At 31.3% G+C, this 16,325-nt stretch overlaps 3 protein-coding genes and 1 pseudogene across 11 annotated transcripts; 2 read left to right on the top strand and 2 right to left on the bottom strand.

The window, feature by feature from the left end:
* The first annotated feature begins 352 nt into the window (after window positions 1–352).
* Window positions 353–4,461, top strand: LOC114392710 (annotated as a pseudogene).
* Window positions 4,462–7,922: 3,461 nt separating this feature from the next.
* Window positions 7,923–11,137, top strand: LOC114394137 (calcium-dependent protein kinase 2-like). The gene is made up of 8 exons (XM_028355732.1): window positions 7,923–8,658; window positions 8,770–8,913; window positions 9,412–9,564; window positions 9,675–9,790; window positions 10,000–10,167; window positions 10,278–10,405; window positions 10,652–10,748; window positions 10,833–11,137. The coding sequence occupies exons 1-8, from the start codon at window positions 7,977–7,979 to the stop codon at window positions 10,884–10,886; spliced, it is 1,542 nt and encodes a 513-aa protein (XP_028211533.1). The 5' UTR covers window positions 7,923–7,976; the 3' UTR covers window positions 10,887–11,137.
* Window positions 11,138–11,226: 89 nt separating this feature from the next.
* LOC114394139 lies at window positions 11,227–12,406 on the bottom strand. 2 transcript variants are annotated; one of them, XM_028355734.1, is made up of 2 exons: window positions 11,906–12,406; window positions 11,227–11,434 (listed from the first exon to the last, which is right to left on the bottom strand). In XM_028355734.1, exon 1 carries the CDS (start codon window positions 12,347–12,349, stop codon window positions 11,942–11,944), a length of 408 nt encoding a protein of 135 aa, XP_028211535.1. In that variant the 5' UTR covers window positions 12,350–12,406; the 3' UTR covers window positions 11,227–11,434; window positions 11,906–11,941. The 2 variants fall into 2 exon arrangements, with proteins under 2 accessions (XP_028211535.1, XP_028211534.1); XM_028355733.1 differs by having other exon boundaries at window positions 11,227–11,440.
* A 1,210-nt stretch (window positions 12,407–13,616) lies between these two features.
* LOC114394140 lies at window positions 13,617–15,163 on the bottom strand. 8 transcript variants are annotated; one of them, XM_028355741.1, is made up of 4 exons: window positions 14,929–15,163; window positions 14,547–14,620; window positions 14,244–14,369; window positions 13,617–14,111 (listed from the first exon to the last, which is right to left on the bottom strand). In XM_028355741.1, exons 3-4 carry the CDS (start codon window positions 14,335–14,337, stop codon window positions 13,969–13,971), a joined length of 237 nt encoding a protein of 78 aa, XP_028211542.1. In that variant the 5' UTR covers window positions 14,338–14,369; window positions 14,547–14,620; window positions 14,929–15,163; the 3' UTR covers window positions 13,617–13,968. The 8 variants fall into 8 exon arrangements, with proteins under 8 accessions (XP_028211542.1, XP_028211540.1, XP_028211543.1 ...); XM_028355739.1 differs by having other exon boundaries at window positions 14,518–14,620; XM_028355742.1 differs by having other exon boundaries at window positions 14,887–15,163.
* Window positions 15,164–16,325: the final 1,162 nt, after the last annotated feature.

Raw genomic sequence — 16,325 nt, forward strand, 5'->3', positions numbered from 1 at the left:
CAGTGTATTAATTGAAAGCAGCACCATAGGTAAGGTTGCTCACAATCGGCTTCTTTTCTTTCTTTCTTTTTTTTCCACCTCTCAAACTCTGAAGCTAAAAAAACTATATAACTTTTATTTTCATTTTCATTTGTATTAAATGCATTTTAATTAAAATATATAAAATTTAAATAAAATCATTTAATATGTAAAAGCACTAACATGAAACCTAACCTCTCACAAGTGTACTGCGTACTAATGCAAATAAGTGATTGAGGAATATGATACTTTTTTTTGTGAGTGAGGACCATCCCATCCCATATCCCAACCCAAAAGGTAAAGCAAATTAAGCATAAATTGAAAGCAGCAACACAGTTAAGCTTGTTCACAAACTTCATCTTTTCTTTCTTCTTCTTTTCCACCTCTCAAACTCTGAAGCTAAAAATCTCATATATGACCAAGTATTATATCTGTGTCCACAAAGAAACATTATTATTCGACATGGGGATCTGCTTAAGCAAATCCAACACAAACGAAATACCATTCAACTATGATCATTCACCACCCTATCATCATTATCAGCCACGGAGAACCCAACAACCTCAACAACCTCGTTACCCCTATCATAATCCAAACTCAGACCCATCTCAATCTATTGCTCCATCATCATCCTTTGGTGACCAACAAGCACGAATATTAGACAAACCATACTTTGACATCAATGTTCTTTACACCCTTGAGAGGGAACTCGGGAGGGATGAAATCAGCATCACTCGTCTATGCACCGAGAAGACCACAAGAAGAAAATACGCTTGCGAGTCCATTCCAAAGCAGAAGCTAAGTAAAAAAAAACATATTGATGATACCAAGAGGCAAGTTCTCATCCTTCAGCACCTCTCGGGACAACCCAACATCGTCGAGTTCAAGGTTGCTTACGAGGATCGACAGAACGTGCATTTGGTGATGGAGTTGTGTTTGGGTGGTACACTCTTTGATCGCATCACTGCAAAGGGTAGTTACTCTGAGAGTGAAGCTGCTTCTATATTTAGACAAATTGTCAACGTGGTTCATGCTTGTCATTTTATGGGGGTCATGCATAGAGACTTAAAGCCTGAAAATTTCTTGCTTGCTAGTAAGGATCCTAAGGCACCTCTCAAAGCCACCAATTTTGGATTGTCCGTCTTCATTGAAGAAGGTCATCATTTTACGCGCTTTTGCATTCATTCATTCCTTTATTTAATCTATTTAATGCCTATGCACTCACATCACATTCTCTAGATTTAAGTTCTAATTGCTTATTCTTTTTCTTTTTTCATTTTCTCCTTTAGTAAAAAAGATTCAAAACGTTGCCGTCTAATTTCAAATTTGTTGGATTCCAACTTTAGATTAATTAAACATTGTACTAAAAAGAATGATAATAATGTATAGTATAGTAAAAGAAAACAAGGTAGCTTCAGCATCAGATGACTTAATTAGCTTGCTTGCCAATTGTTATTATGGAGTCAAACGAGTAAACGATTTCCCATTATAAAAATGAGCAATAGAGGAAAAGCAGAGACAAGAAGCCAAGTCACATGTGGCTACTAACATAAATCATATGATTCAAAATTGCACTGGTAGAAGTGATATTTTTATATTTAAATAAACTAATAATATTTTGACACCTCTTCGTTCAAAACATCTCATTCACACCTATCATTTTTTTGTATTTTTGTTTTCTTATTGCATTTTATTATCTATCATTTGGACACTCAGATCAAGTTAACACTCTTCATTTCTATCTATTTATATTTTCGTGACACATTTTACTACTTCACTTTCCATTTCTCTCTTGATATCTACAATCTACACCCCTCAGGTGACCAATGAGATGGGGAAAAATCGCTATTATGTTTTTGTTTCTTTTGGAAACTAGCTAATTTTGTCACAGAAGCAAAATTTGTACATTTTTTAGATTGTGTGTGAAAATTTATTAGTTGTATTGTACTAAATAAGATCCAATTCAACAGGTAAAGTGTATAAAGAAATTGTTGGAAGTGCATACTATATGGCTCCGGAGGTGTTAAACCGAAATTACGGAAAGGAGATAGATGTGTGGAGCGCAGGAATCATTTTATACATCCTTCTAAGTGGGGTGCCTCCATTTTGGGGTGGTAAGTATATATTACTCTATTTCTATTCACACTGCGGACAAATTAATTCAAAACATCATTTGGAATTCTGTTTCCACTCGTGCATATTTGTGTTGGTTAAGTAAGTACGTGAATAAATTGCAAAATTGAACACTGCACTTCCTAACGATAATTGCAGTTGAGAGCTACGTGTTGACTAAAACAACAATGTATATAGATCACACTATATGGCAAGTCTTTATGTATGTTTATAATTCAAAGACTAATTAATGAGCATCAATTAATTGATTTATATAGGAAGAATATCAAACGTGACTGGTTAATAGCTTATATCAATTTCTTGCTTCCTTCATGTGTTACATACTTACATTTCAGGTCATGATAGATAGATAGATATTGTATTATTTTTATTGGTTTAGTGATATTATGTTATCCGTGGGACAATTTTAGAAAACGATAGAAGCATATTTGAATCTATTTTGGGAGGCCAGCTTGATCTAGAGAGTGCACCATGGCCTTCTATTTCAGCTGCTGCTAAAGATTTGATCAGGAAAATGTTGAATTATGACCCTAAGAAACGCATTACAGCTGTTGAAGCCCTTGGTAAGTAGTATGTCACTTCATTTTCTCTTTTATGTTAAGAATTATGACCCAATTAACTGTGCTTAGCACAAAGTTTTTTTTATACAAACTAACTTTAATTATTAAGGTTACTGACATTACTCATTTGAACCAGAACACCCGTGGATGAAGGAAGGTGGTGAAGCATCTGACAAGCCTTTAGATAATGTCATTTTGACTAGAATGAAACAGTTCAGAGCAATGAACAAGATGAAGAAACTTGCTTTAAAGGTACCTCAAAATTTTCAATAGTGCATAAAATTTGAATAATATATAGGCAGTGTAAAAGATTTTTATACAGTAAACCACTTAAAAATTAGTTTTAGTGTAATTTTTAAGATGATTGTTATCAAAGTCAACAAATTTATTTATTATACATGTAATTTCAATTGGATGACAATTACATTCTCACTGCAATCCCTTTTTGAAATTCTATATGTGTGTGTGTTCAAATACCTTGCAAAATGTAATTAGAGCTGGGTGAGATCGGTTGAGTAGGCATAAATGTAAAAAATTTAGGATATAAATCAGTTACACTTGCTTGGTAAATAAAAAAAATGAGAGGCTAGAAAATAAAATAATGACCATCCTTCTAGTAATAATTTTTTTTTGTCTTGATATGAAAGGTTATAGCAGAAAACCTTTCAGAGGAGGAAACAAAGGGCTTAAAACAAATGTTCAGCAATATGGATATTGATCGTAGTGGCACAATCTCATACGAGGAACTCAAATCTGGATTGACCAAATTGGGATCCAAGCTTAGTGAATATGAAATAAAGCAGCTAATGGCCGCTGTAAGTTGAATCTGATGAAAATTTTAAGAAGATAATAAACAGTGGTACATAATTTAATTTTCAATCTTCACATGTTGACATGTTTGGTCAGGTTGATGTTGACAATAGCGGGACTATTGACTATCTAGAGTTCATCGCTGCCACCATAGACCCGCATAAACTAGAGAAGGAAGAGCATCTGTATAAGGCTTTTCAATACTTTGACAAGGATAACAACGGGTTAGTATAAGATTTTTGTCTATTTTAATTGCTTATTGTCATTTTTTTATTGGCAAATATTAGTTTGTTAGCTTTATTAAAAATATCAATTGGAAGATTCAAATTCATGACCTCTCCTCCCTTTTTTTTTTTCCTTCATCCTTCCCCAACCAATTAATATCATGTTTGTGACTTTGTTCAGATACATAACAAGAGATGAGCTTAGTCAAGCTTTGACTAAGTATCAAATGGGAGATGAAGCAACTATATATGAAGTCATCAATGATGTTGACACTGACAACGTAAGTTACACAGTTTATCTTGTGTAATTTGATTCTATATATATATATATATATTGACTTCTCAATATTGTGTTATGAATTCATAGTCTTTTGCCCTCAATTTGACTGGTGACTTATGTTTGGGGTTTTTATTTGTAGGATGGGAGAATTAATTACCAAGAGTTTGTGGATATGATGAGAGGGGATCCTGGATATTGATGAGAAAGAGAAACCACGATAATTGTGTGATGCATTGACATGAATTGAAGACAAAGTGGTTTATGGATTTATCTTCCTGATTTCTGCTGGGGATTCAATCACTCTTGAATTTGTCAACGTGCATGTGTGTGCTTAATTCATGTAACATTTTATGGCATTCAAAATGCCAATCATTGTATAGCTGCTTTAAATAAACTGCAATGTGAGGAAAATAAATAAAACTATCATTCCAAGACATTCTTACGCTACAATACAATTTTTTTTATCATTCTTACGCTACAATACAAAATTGATTACTCGTTTGTCTTCTTACAGATAAGGTTATTTATTGAAACCATTATCGTTATTTGGAACAAAAAAATTAAAACAAAAATGCTTCAAAATAGTTATTTTTGTTACTAAATATGTAAATCATTGACAAATTTGTCCCTGAAAGATTAAAATCCAAAATTTAGTCTCTGGAAGATTAAAAAGTGCGACAAATTTATTCAGTCGTTAACTTTCATCGATTATTGTTAATAAAATATCCTACATGACACAAATGAATGAATTTGTCACAAAATTGATTGTCAATGTGGTCATACTAAATAGATTGGACGAAAATGTCAATAAGTTACTACTAGACTTAAATGTCGTGATTTTTTGTTGAACGCAAATGTTAGTAATTTTTTTAGACAAAAACGTCAATATGTTTCCATTAGACAAAAATGTTAATATGTTTCCATTAGACAAACATGTCAGTACATTTCCATTATTGGACCAAAATGTGAGTAACTTTTCATTATATCAAAATGTCAGCAATTTTTTATTACACATAAATGTCAGTAATTTTTTGTTAAACCTCAATATTAGTATATTTTTATTAAACTAATTTGTTAGACCCCAAATTTCCTTTCATTTAAGGGTGAAATATAATTTTAGGGTAAATTTCCCTCAAATTTTGAATTTTAATTTTTGAGGGACAAATTTGTAAGCGATTTACACATTTAGGGACAAAAATAATTATTTATTCTTTTTTTTATTAGTAACTCAAAAGCTATGACTCATTCAACTTGAATTTGTGGAACTAATATGATATACACTAAATAAACTTGGGAAGGAATGAAAAGTCTTAATTGTGATTATATTTTAAACAGAATTGTAAGATTATTTTTCAAAGAAGAAGATATACCTATGCATAAAAAAATTGCCTAAAAAATCAGAAAAAAGAAAATAATTTTAACAAATTTACATTTATTATCATTTAGAATGTAAAAATACTCATTTATTTTAGGTAAACTAAAATGATAGTTGTTGTGCCAAGACAGATTTAACCACAAAAAATATGAGTTTCTTGATTGAACAAGATTAAACACAAATGCAGAAAAGGGATGAACAAAGAAGAACTCCACGGAAATGTAATTTGATTAGAGTAATAATTCAACTCTAAATATCTTCACAGCAGCCACTTTTTATTTAAACTCTAGAGATTCCTCCTCTGGGTACAATTTTTCTGCTGGTCTAGGCTATGCAGAAAAAGAAATAGAAACATTATCTCAAGCCTAACTAACTTAACCAACTTAAAATTACCTAAATGTTAACTGTTATAATAGAAAAACAGAGAAAAATAACGTAAAGTCTTAGAAAGATTAACTAATGATTGTTAATGAATCAACATACGACAATAGTTAAAAAATTATAATATTTAAAGATGAATTTAATATATAATTACTTTATGAATTTATTTCATCTTAATTCTGGTATACTTTCATTTAGAATATGTGTGTGTGTAGATTTATTAAAAAGAGTGTTTTTTTTAGATATTTAGTTTTAATATTTGAGTATATATTATTTAATTTGTTTCAAGATTTATAGTAATATAAAATACCCAAAGAAAAGTATTTGATGACGTTAATTGGAATTTTATTAGAAGTATCTTATTTAATGTTTAATATTGTATCATATTTCAATTTTGTGTTAATTTTTTGAACATTTTATATAATCATATTAGTATATTTGTTTTACTAATAAACATTTAGGATTTAATAAATTAGTCTAATAAAAACATACTAATATTTAGGTTTAATAAAAAATTACTCACATTTACGTCCAATAAATACATATTGATATTTTTACACAATAGAAAATTATTGACATTTTCGTCTAATAATGATAACTTTCTAACATTTTTATCCAATGGAAATATACATGCATTTTGGTTCAATATAAAAATTATTAACATTTTCATTCAACACAAAAATTATTGACATTTAGGTCCAATAATGATAATTTAATGACATTTTCGTCTAATCTATTCAGTATGACCATGTTAGCCATCAATTATGTAATAAATTTGTCTCTATGTGTCATTAGTGGGCTATTTTATCAACAGTAATGGATGAAAGTTAACGGTTAAATAATTTTGTCACATTTTTTATACTTTCAAGATCTAAAATTTAAATTTAAATCTTTCAAGAGAGAGATTTATCAACGATTTATACATTTACTAATTAGATTCTGCTTGGCAATACATGGTGGGTTTTTTTTTTTTTTACTTTCTCTTTTCATGAAAACTATGGATACTTCTCTTTGGTTAACAATGACTAAGTGGTGGAAATTTTTATTCAAAATATAGTCACTAATACATCAGAATTCTCAAACTCATGAAAAACTTCTCCCTTCTAATGAACATTTTAACTTTTTTATATATAAAATTTTAACATGCATTGTTATCTTTAACTATTTTTATTATTTTTTACCACACTTGTTATAAAATTAAGTAATACAATATTAAAGAAAGGTACGAATTTTTTTTCTAAGAAAACCCACTAAGTCCTATTTGAATAAATTTTTTCATTAAGTATTTATAGGAGAGAAAAAAGTAAAATGAAACAAACTTTTTTCATAAGTTAAAGAGAACTTCTATTAAAATGTAATTCATTTTACTTTCATATTTTACTTTTCTAGGTGTACTTAATGAGAAATCTATTTAATTGTATCTTATTCTTCTACTTATCCTAAAAAAAATCATTTTACTTTTCTAGGTGTACTTAATGAGAAATAATGGAAGCATGTTAAATGAAAACAACATATTAAGAAAATAAAATATATTTTAATGCACATAAATATAATAATTATATTTTTAATCTATATACAAGTACTTTAAATAATACTTTAAAAGGAATAAAAAAGTAATTCATAAAAACTAGATTATTATGTTAATTACTTTATTGCTTATAAATTAAGAACAAACATAAGATGGTCGTCAATTTAATCTTGAAAAGACAATCACGAAACGATAGTGATTAATCTTAAAAAATTTACTGGGATATTGCTTGGGATCTTGGAATGAATTGTTCTATTACAAGAGTTGATAATGAATAAAAAAAATTCTATCGTTTTTTTTTGTTACGTTACTTATCTTAATTATTTCACCATTTCCCTATTATCCTCTTATGGTAAAAATTGTTGTAAAAAGTTGGGTGGGAATAAAATCATCATTATAAAATCCATATCCATATACTACACCGCCCAAATGTCTAGCTAGCATTGAAAGATGAGAAATTTAGAGATGTTTATTATTATGATTATTTGTAATGATGTTTTGAATGGTATAATTGATTGTATATATTATCCAGATTGGAATCGATGCTCTCATATTCTTGCCGCTAGTCGAAGTAAAGAAGAAAAAGCACAAAGTGCAAATACCAAAGCAAAAACAAGAAGCGAATGGCCAATGCAAGTTGAGTTTGCTTAACCAAAAATCCTCTGGCATGAAAATGGGAGTGGGGTTCTCTAAGGTGTTAACAAAGAAACCAGAGCATGAAATTCCCATTAATGCCTCCCCAGATTACACTCCTCAACTGACCTACAAACAACCAAGGAAAAACCTTCTAATTGCACCTCCACTTCCACTTCCTCCTCCTAAGCCTACCGAATGTTGTTCACAAACAGAACCAGTTCTAGGGAAACCTTACGTTAAAATAAAGCAAATGTACGAGATGAAGGAAGAGCTGGGAAGAGGAAAATTTGGAGTGACTTATCTGTGTGTAGAGAAGGCCACAGGACGAGCGTATGCATGCAAATCCATAGCAAAGAAGAAGCCGCCACAAGAAATGGAGGATGTGAGAATGGAGGTTGTGATTCTGCAGCATCTTTCGGAGCAACACAACATAGTGGAATTCAAGGGAGCTTATGAGGACAGGAAGAACGTGCACCTTGTCATGGAGCTGTGTAGTGGGGGTGAACTCTTCGACCGCATCGTTGCCAAAGGGAACTACACCGAGCGTCAAGCCGCCAAAATCATGAGACAGATTGTGAATGTGGTTCATGTCTGTCATTTCATGGGTGTCATGCATCGAGACCTCAAGCCAGAGAATTTCTTGTTCGCCACCAAGGACGAGGATGCCCCATTGAAACTCACCGATTTTGGATCCTCTGTCTTCTTTCACAAAGGTTACAACTTAATTACATATGCATGGCCATCTTGTTTATTAAGCACTTTTGCTTAATCTTGTCGTGTTCATTCTCAACCTATTCATTGAATTATTCAAAATTATGGTACAGGTAAAGTATGCACAGATTTTGTTGGAAATGCATATTACGTGGCTCCAGAGGTTTTGAAACGGAGTCATGGAAAGGAGATAGATGTCTGGAATGCAGGAGTCATTTTGTACATTCTCTTGAGTGGGGTGCCTCCATTTTGGGCTGGTAAGTACAATGCACAACTCTCAACTCTGTTCTGGTTCTTACAATACACTTTAACAAATTAGGAACATCCCAACAACTGTTGCCGCTGCTACTACACTCTAACATATTGTAGATTTGTTTGTTTGACAGATAAATGTTAATTGTAAATTTGTTTGTTTTTATTAGTGAGATATGATTCAAAAACTAAAGGAATGTCAGCCACTTGTTCAAATGAGAAATGTCAAACATGATTGTTTATTGTCGAACACATTTTTAGGCACATTCTCATTGACAAAAAAATTGCATCAGAAATTAAGAAATTACGTAGCATATCCCTACTCTTTATTTAAAGGGTCACGTTCATGATTTCATGATTCTCGACAAAATTTCGAATAGTAGTAAAAAGAGTTTTGTGTTAGAGAGTATGTTGTTACTTACTCCCTTACATGTTACTCTATTTTTCAGCTCGTGATAGACATATCTATTTTTATTGATTAATTATGTATCGATCAAATTCAGAAACTGAGAAAGGCATATTTGATGCTATTTTGGGAGGAAAGTTAGATATGGATAGCGAGCCATGGCCTTCTATTTCAGAAGCTGCAAAAGATTTGGTTAGAAAAATGCTGACTTGCGACCCTAAGGAACGCATTACAGCTGCTGATGCCCTCGGTAAATATGTTGTATTGTTGCCGCATTTTCACTCATTTGCATTCTGATAGTTTAACCAGTGATTGATGCTGTCTGTCATCACCCCATTCCTCATTTTTCGTTTGAACCAGAACACCCTTGGTTGAAGGAAGGTGGTGAAGCATCAGACAAGCTTCCAGACAGTGCTGTTTTAATTAGGATGAAACGGTTTAGAGCAATGAACCAGATGAAGAAGCTTGCTCTGAAGGTCCGTCAAAATTTTATCTGTGCATAAAAATGGAATCTGATGTGTCCACGCAAAATGTAAACTAAACTAATCTAATTAGTTTTGGTTGAGTAGGCGGAAATTTTGGGATAAAAATCGTGTTACACTTGCTTGGTAAGACAAATATAAGGAGGCGGATAACAAAATATACTTTGACTAATTGAATGTCTAATTTTTTCTTAACATGGAAGGTAATAGCAGAAAATATTTCAGAGAAAGAAACAAAGGGCCTGATACAAATGTTCAACAATATGGATACTGATGGCAGTGGCACAATCACATTTGAAGAACTCAAATCTGGATTGTTTAGATTGGGTTCCCTGGTTAATGAATCTGAAATGAAGCAGCTAATGGATGCTGTAAGTTCAGTCTCACGCAAATCAGAAAATAAATATCCCTTTCTCTCTTTATTAAGCAAGATTAAATTAAATTATGGTACATACTTTTCCTTCTTCACGTGTATTTTCAGGCTGATATTGACAAGAGTAGGACTATTGACTACTTTGAATTCATTGCTGCCACTATGGATCGGCATAAAGTGGAAAAGGAAGAGAGTTTGTTCAAGGCTTTTCAATACTTTGACAAGGATAACAATGGGTCAGTCTTCAGTTCATTAAATTGATCCTCCTTATATATACTGCTTAATCATAGTACATACAGTTAGGTCAAGTAATGAGTTTAGCAACATAAAAATCAGAATCACTTGTTGGCAAGTTATACCGAACTTCAAAGGAAGCCGATATTGGTCTGCTCCATACATATAAAACTAGATTTTCATCTGTTTTTAGTTGTGAATCTTATTGCATTCTTGCTTAACTGAAATGTTGTTTCCATTTGAGATAGTTACATAACAAGAGATGAACTTAGAGAAGCAATAACTGAACACCAGGGAGATGAAGCTGCTATAGATGAAGTCTTCAACGATGTTGACTCTGACAAAGTGTGTTATAATATAGTCATGCTCCCGTAGTTCTGCTCTCCATGTGATTTGTAACTTACAGTAGAGTTGGGTTTCATTTTGCAGGATGGGAAAATTGATTATCACGAGTTTATGACCATGATGAAAAATGAATGCTAAATAACAATGACAACAAGAAGTTCAGCTCATTGGCATCAACTTTTTGTTACCTTGTGTAATTTTTGCTTGCTGTCAGAGATCGAATCACTCTTGAATTGATCAACCTGTGCACTTTATGTAAAATTTTATGCCACTTGAAACGCAAAAACCTTGTATGGCTTTTTGTCTAGAAGATGTATAAACAATGCAAAACTACAAGGAACCTGTAATTCCAATACCCACTTATGCTAGCATGAAAGTTGATTCGTTTCCTCGTGTTCTGAGACTTTTGACCTTTTTACTTTTCTTTTCAAGTTTTTGTTATTTATTTTGCAGCTACATAAACTAGGCCAGAAAAGGGTGGGGAGGAAACATGATAAGCAAACACATTATGGTAGTGTTACTAGACAGTTCATCTTATATACAACAATTTTTTTGATATACACGATAAATTTGTTATCATAACTGTTAACAAATTGTCTGGTATGCGAGAACAGCAGTCTGCTTGTTTGACCAAATATTCCACAACACTAGAAGTTTGCCTCAATACCTAAAGAACAGGTCCTTCCCTGCACCTACCAATGAATGCATCAGTAAATAAATTTAATGAAATAAAAGTTAAAAACAACTTCACTCAATTTTCACTGCAATTGACCAATCAATTGCAAGAGCTAATCTTAACTAGAATATGTATATTATATATAAAAAAAAAAAAAAAAAAACTGAGATGCAAGCAGTTCCCTATTCCTATTCCTAAACACGTTCCTAATTACATGTCAATTACTTAGGCATTTCATCGAATTACCAGCTAAATGAATCGTTCTAAGAAGTTGAAAGCCATTTTCAAAGGCATTTGAAAATAAGGCAAATTTTGTAAATAATAATATTATATTAGGGTCACACAAGGAGCAAAATATGACCTCATGCTTATTTGAACAAAGACAGACAAATTCAATAGCATACAACATTACCAGTAACTCAACTTAAAAAGCAAACCATATTTGATTCTTCTACAGACAAATTCAATTGCATTACATTACCTAACAGCGGGCAACAAAATGAAATAAGCAAATAAATCAGCGTTGTTTGTGCTTCTCGGCGAGCTTATCTATAGCGGAGTGGAGGGCTTGGCGGCCCCCAATAAGCAATCGGGTCACGATTTCAGGGTCGGATTCGAAACGGGACTGTTCGAATTCGGTTCGGGCGTTCTCTCTAAGTATGTCGCGCCAGAGGATGCCCCTGGAATCGGGCCATATAAAGAAGCGGGTGGCCCGAAGAATGTCACGGTAGAGACATAGCGCTTCGCGGCGAGTGCTGGTGAGTTGCCTCCGATTCTCCAACTCGTTCTCGTTTTTGTTTTTAACGAGATGCCTCTCGAGAAGCTCCTCTACGGTGTCAGGGCCCTCGTGCAATAGACGCAGCTGCTGACTCGGGCGATGAATACAATTCCAAACGCATCGCCATCTTTGCACCCTTCCCATCATTCCTCTTCTTTCTCCCTCGCTCTCGCTCACGCACCAACACCCCTTTATTTTTTTCTTCTTAATCTCATATATTCATCATTTTATTTTATTTTTTATTTGTTATTCCTTTCAATTAAATATACTTCTTCTCAATTTTAATTTGATTTTATAATTATCTAAAAAAATAATCAACCATCTCAATTGTCAATCCGTTCTCTTTTCATGCTTTTCTGTATACTTAATTTTCTTCACTGTTTATCTCTTCAATTTATCCTTTTAATCTTTGTTTCTTAATTGAATTTCAATATTTTTTTAAGCAAAAAAAATAATCTTTTATCACAATATAAACTGTCTATTATAAATTTAAAATACAATTTGTATATTTGAATAAAAAATTCAATTATAATATAACACATATATTAAAAATATTTATTTATTTAAAATAAATATTTTTCCTATGTATTACATTTGTATAAGCCAAAATACTAATCAAATATATTTCACTTTAGAATGGTTTAATCACTTAGTTTACCCTTCCTTAATATTGATAGTGTCATTCTTGATTTTCTTTTAAACTTTAAATTTTAATTCTTTAAAGTTTATTATACACGCATTTGCTATAACTTTATTGTTAAATTTATGTACTCTAAATTTTATTCTAATTAATTATATTTATCTCATTTACTATTTTGATTTCATCCACCTTAAAATTTATACATTTTATACTTTGCTTGAATTTTAAATTTATTATTACTTGAAGTCTAAGATTCTCTCTCTCACTTTCTCAATTAAATATTCTTTATATTTTCTTGTCTCTCTTGTTCAAATTATACTTTCCTTTTTTTCTCCCGATGATAATTCAACCTATTTTTATTAAAGATTGGCATTCATACCAATCACATATTCTCAATCTCCTTTGAAGATCCATTTTAGTATGTTGTGGTGAAAAAATTGAATCATATAAAAACATCCAAAATTTTCATATTTAAATGAATCAAAATACATTTTTCATATTATCTCTACATCTTTACAACTAGCTGGAAAAAACCTTTAACAATAGTAAATTATTTTTATAGTATACTTAACATTCTTAATTGTCTATCGATTTCCTTTTTATAATAATTTTTTTTTAAAAAGAATCTCAAAGACTCGTTAAGGTCAGAACATGTCTTAAGACTTAATGAATACTTAGACACGTACTTACAATTTATCCACCAATAAAATCATTACATGATTAATAAAAGGAATCATACTCACATCTTTGTTAAATGAATTTATACCTTAACAATTGGATCAAACTCTGTTGGCATTGCCTATCATAGAGAGGATTGGTAGACAGGAATATTTTTTTTGGGATAAAAAGTGGTAGCAAGAATAGGTAGATAACACCATTAAGTAATAACACATAAGAATCTATAAGTACTGCATCAAAAGATATTTTACATCACCCATAGTGTAATTCACTGAAGAATCTCTCTGGAAAGGGATAATCATCGAGCCAAGTCATTAATCAACGGAGACTTTAAAAAATTAAACCATAATTTTACTGACGCCATATCCTTCATGAACTATTTTGACTTTCTACTCCTCTTCTAACAAGGGGAAGATATTTTATTACCTACCGATACGTATTCAATCCATCAACGATAACCTTGCATATCTAGCATTTCATCCAATCGTTTCAGTTTATCCAATCCCTCACTAATCAAGAAACGGATCCTTTGCTTGTCATTGCAGTTTCTATTATTTTCCATCTCTTGCCTAATTGTCTGCCTCAGTTCAGCTGTACAGTCCATTACACCGAGCAATGTCATATATAAAACTTACATGCATGTATAAATGTATAATTGTATATAGCATCACAAGACTGTTGATTTGGATAAAGGAATGACCCAGATAATTTAAGAATATTCACCTTTAGCGGAAGAAGGGGCTCGACCAGCAATTCTCAATGCTTGTCTGTAAAGCCTCAAGACCCGAGCACGGATAAGGAAATCCTGAAGATCCATGGAGAGAGAAAGAGAAACTATCCAGCCTCTTCCTAAAAAACATTTTACAGAACAAACAAATCAGCACAACAATAACAATTAATGGAAATTGAATTAGCCAAGCAAAGATGCGCAATATACATATATCTTCACTGTTCACAACCCTCATTATTTTTCATATATCAATTACCAAGTAAACACCTGTGATGGATACGGGTAAGGTAACACACTATTTAAGGGATGCAGAGTTTATTTAACTTGGTGAAGTAGCGGAGCAAGGAGTCTAAATCACCCAAGTGGCTACCTGAATACAAACAAAACAATGTTTCTTTCATTTTCAAAACACGGTCTATAAGAATTGGAAAAGCATCATTAGCACATTTTCGCAAACACTTGGTGTGCTATTCAACTATCATACATGGCAAAGGAGAATACGTGGTGTTTTGAAGAGGAAATAAAGAAACAAGTGAACGATTCATCTGTGCCATTGCAAAAATAGTCTCAAAATGGCGGCGATAATATATCATACAAAATTAAAAATTTGGATGGAAAGGAGCTGTAGCTACATACAAGTTGCATTCTTAAAACACAAAAAGAGAGAATAAAGCTCACTCTTTGTGCACCCAACCAAAAATTCGCAGCCACTTAGCTGATGTGATCACAAAACTGACCAGAAACAAAAACAAGGAACATCACCAACGTTGCCAGCCGTTGCTTATATTCATTTTTATACAAGTCTGTAGAATCAGCCGATCCTATTTATTTGTGCGTGGATGTTATATCATAGAGAAATGTTAGTGCCACTTATGATATTTTCTCATATTAATTGAAATTTATTCCCACGTCTAAATAAGGAGATTTCGAAAATTTAAATGATATGTGTGAAGCATCAAAATCAAAATCAATGATTTTCAGTCAATTTTAACCGATCAAACAACCAAAGTTGATTAGCCCAACATACATTCTACTTCCCCCCTTCCTATAAATAAATAATATTCAATTATTCAATTCATCAAAATTAATAAAAGTGATTAGTTTAATTGATAGCAACAATTACAAGGAGGATGTATTCAATAAGAATTTTAAAATGTTTTTTTATAAAAAGAATTAAGGTCTTCAATAAAAAAAATTAAATAATAAAAATAAGTCTTGTGATATTCAATTAAAACTATTGAGATTTTTTTTAGGAAATGAATAAAATTAGTATGTATTTAATTAAGATTTTATACAAGTTTTTTTTTTTAAAAAAAACTTTTTATATTCAAAAGTATACAAATTTGTATAAATTCTTTTTTAGGATGAATTTTATAAGATTTTTTAGTAGAATATATATATTAAACAATCTTATTAAAATCCTTGAGATTTTATGATACTCTATTTCTTTATTTTCTTCTTTTTTCATCACACATAATCCATTGTCACTTTGTTGAAAGCAGTACACATTTATAATTTTTTTTACTCTTTCAATCAATGGTCAACATGCCTTGGAACATGTGATATGAAATATCTTCCCAATTCATTGAATTTGGAGCATCTTCGTTTATACATATAAATGAATGTGAATATACATGAACATAAAAATATATCGTTTTAACGAAAGTTGACTCATGTATAAATGAATAAATATATAAATGAGGTTTAAAATGATTATTAGACATATTTTTTATTTGATGAGATCATTATTATGAGAATGACTCAAAGTATCCATGTTACTAAGAGACATTAAGCTTTTGTCCAATTAACATGATTAATGATTAAAGGAAAATGAGTTGATTGTGCTTCTAAATATGTGTAGGGGAATTGATTTGTTATGTAACATAATTCTTTGTATAAGATGAATTTTATTTAAAGTGGTAGGTGGACAAAATTAATGGATCTTATCAATAATTTTGAATGTTTTTTTTTAAATTTTCAGAGTTCTTTGAAATCTTGAAAATTTATAATGTCATTTCAAATATTATAAATTCATATTTTGTAAGTCCATTAAAATTTGAACTACAAAATTCTAA

Source organism: Glycine soja, chromosome 17 (assembly GCF_004193775.1).
Source record: "Glycine soja cultivar W05 chromosome 17, ASM419377v2, whole genome shotgun sequence".
Taxonomy (NCBI): Eukaryota; Viridiplantae; Streptophyta; class Magnoliopsida; order Fabales; family Fabaceae; genus Glycine; species Glycine soja.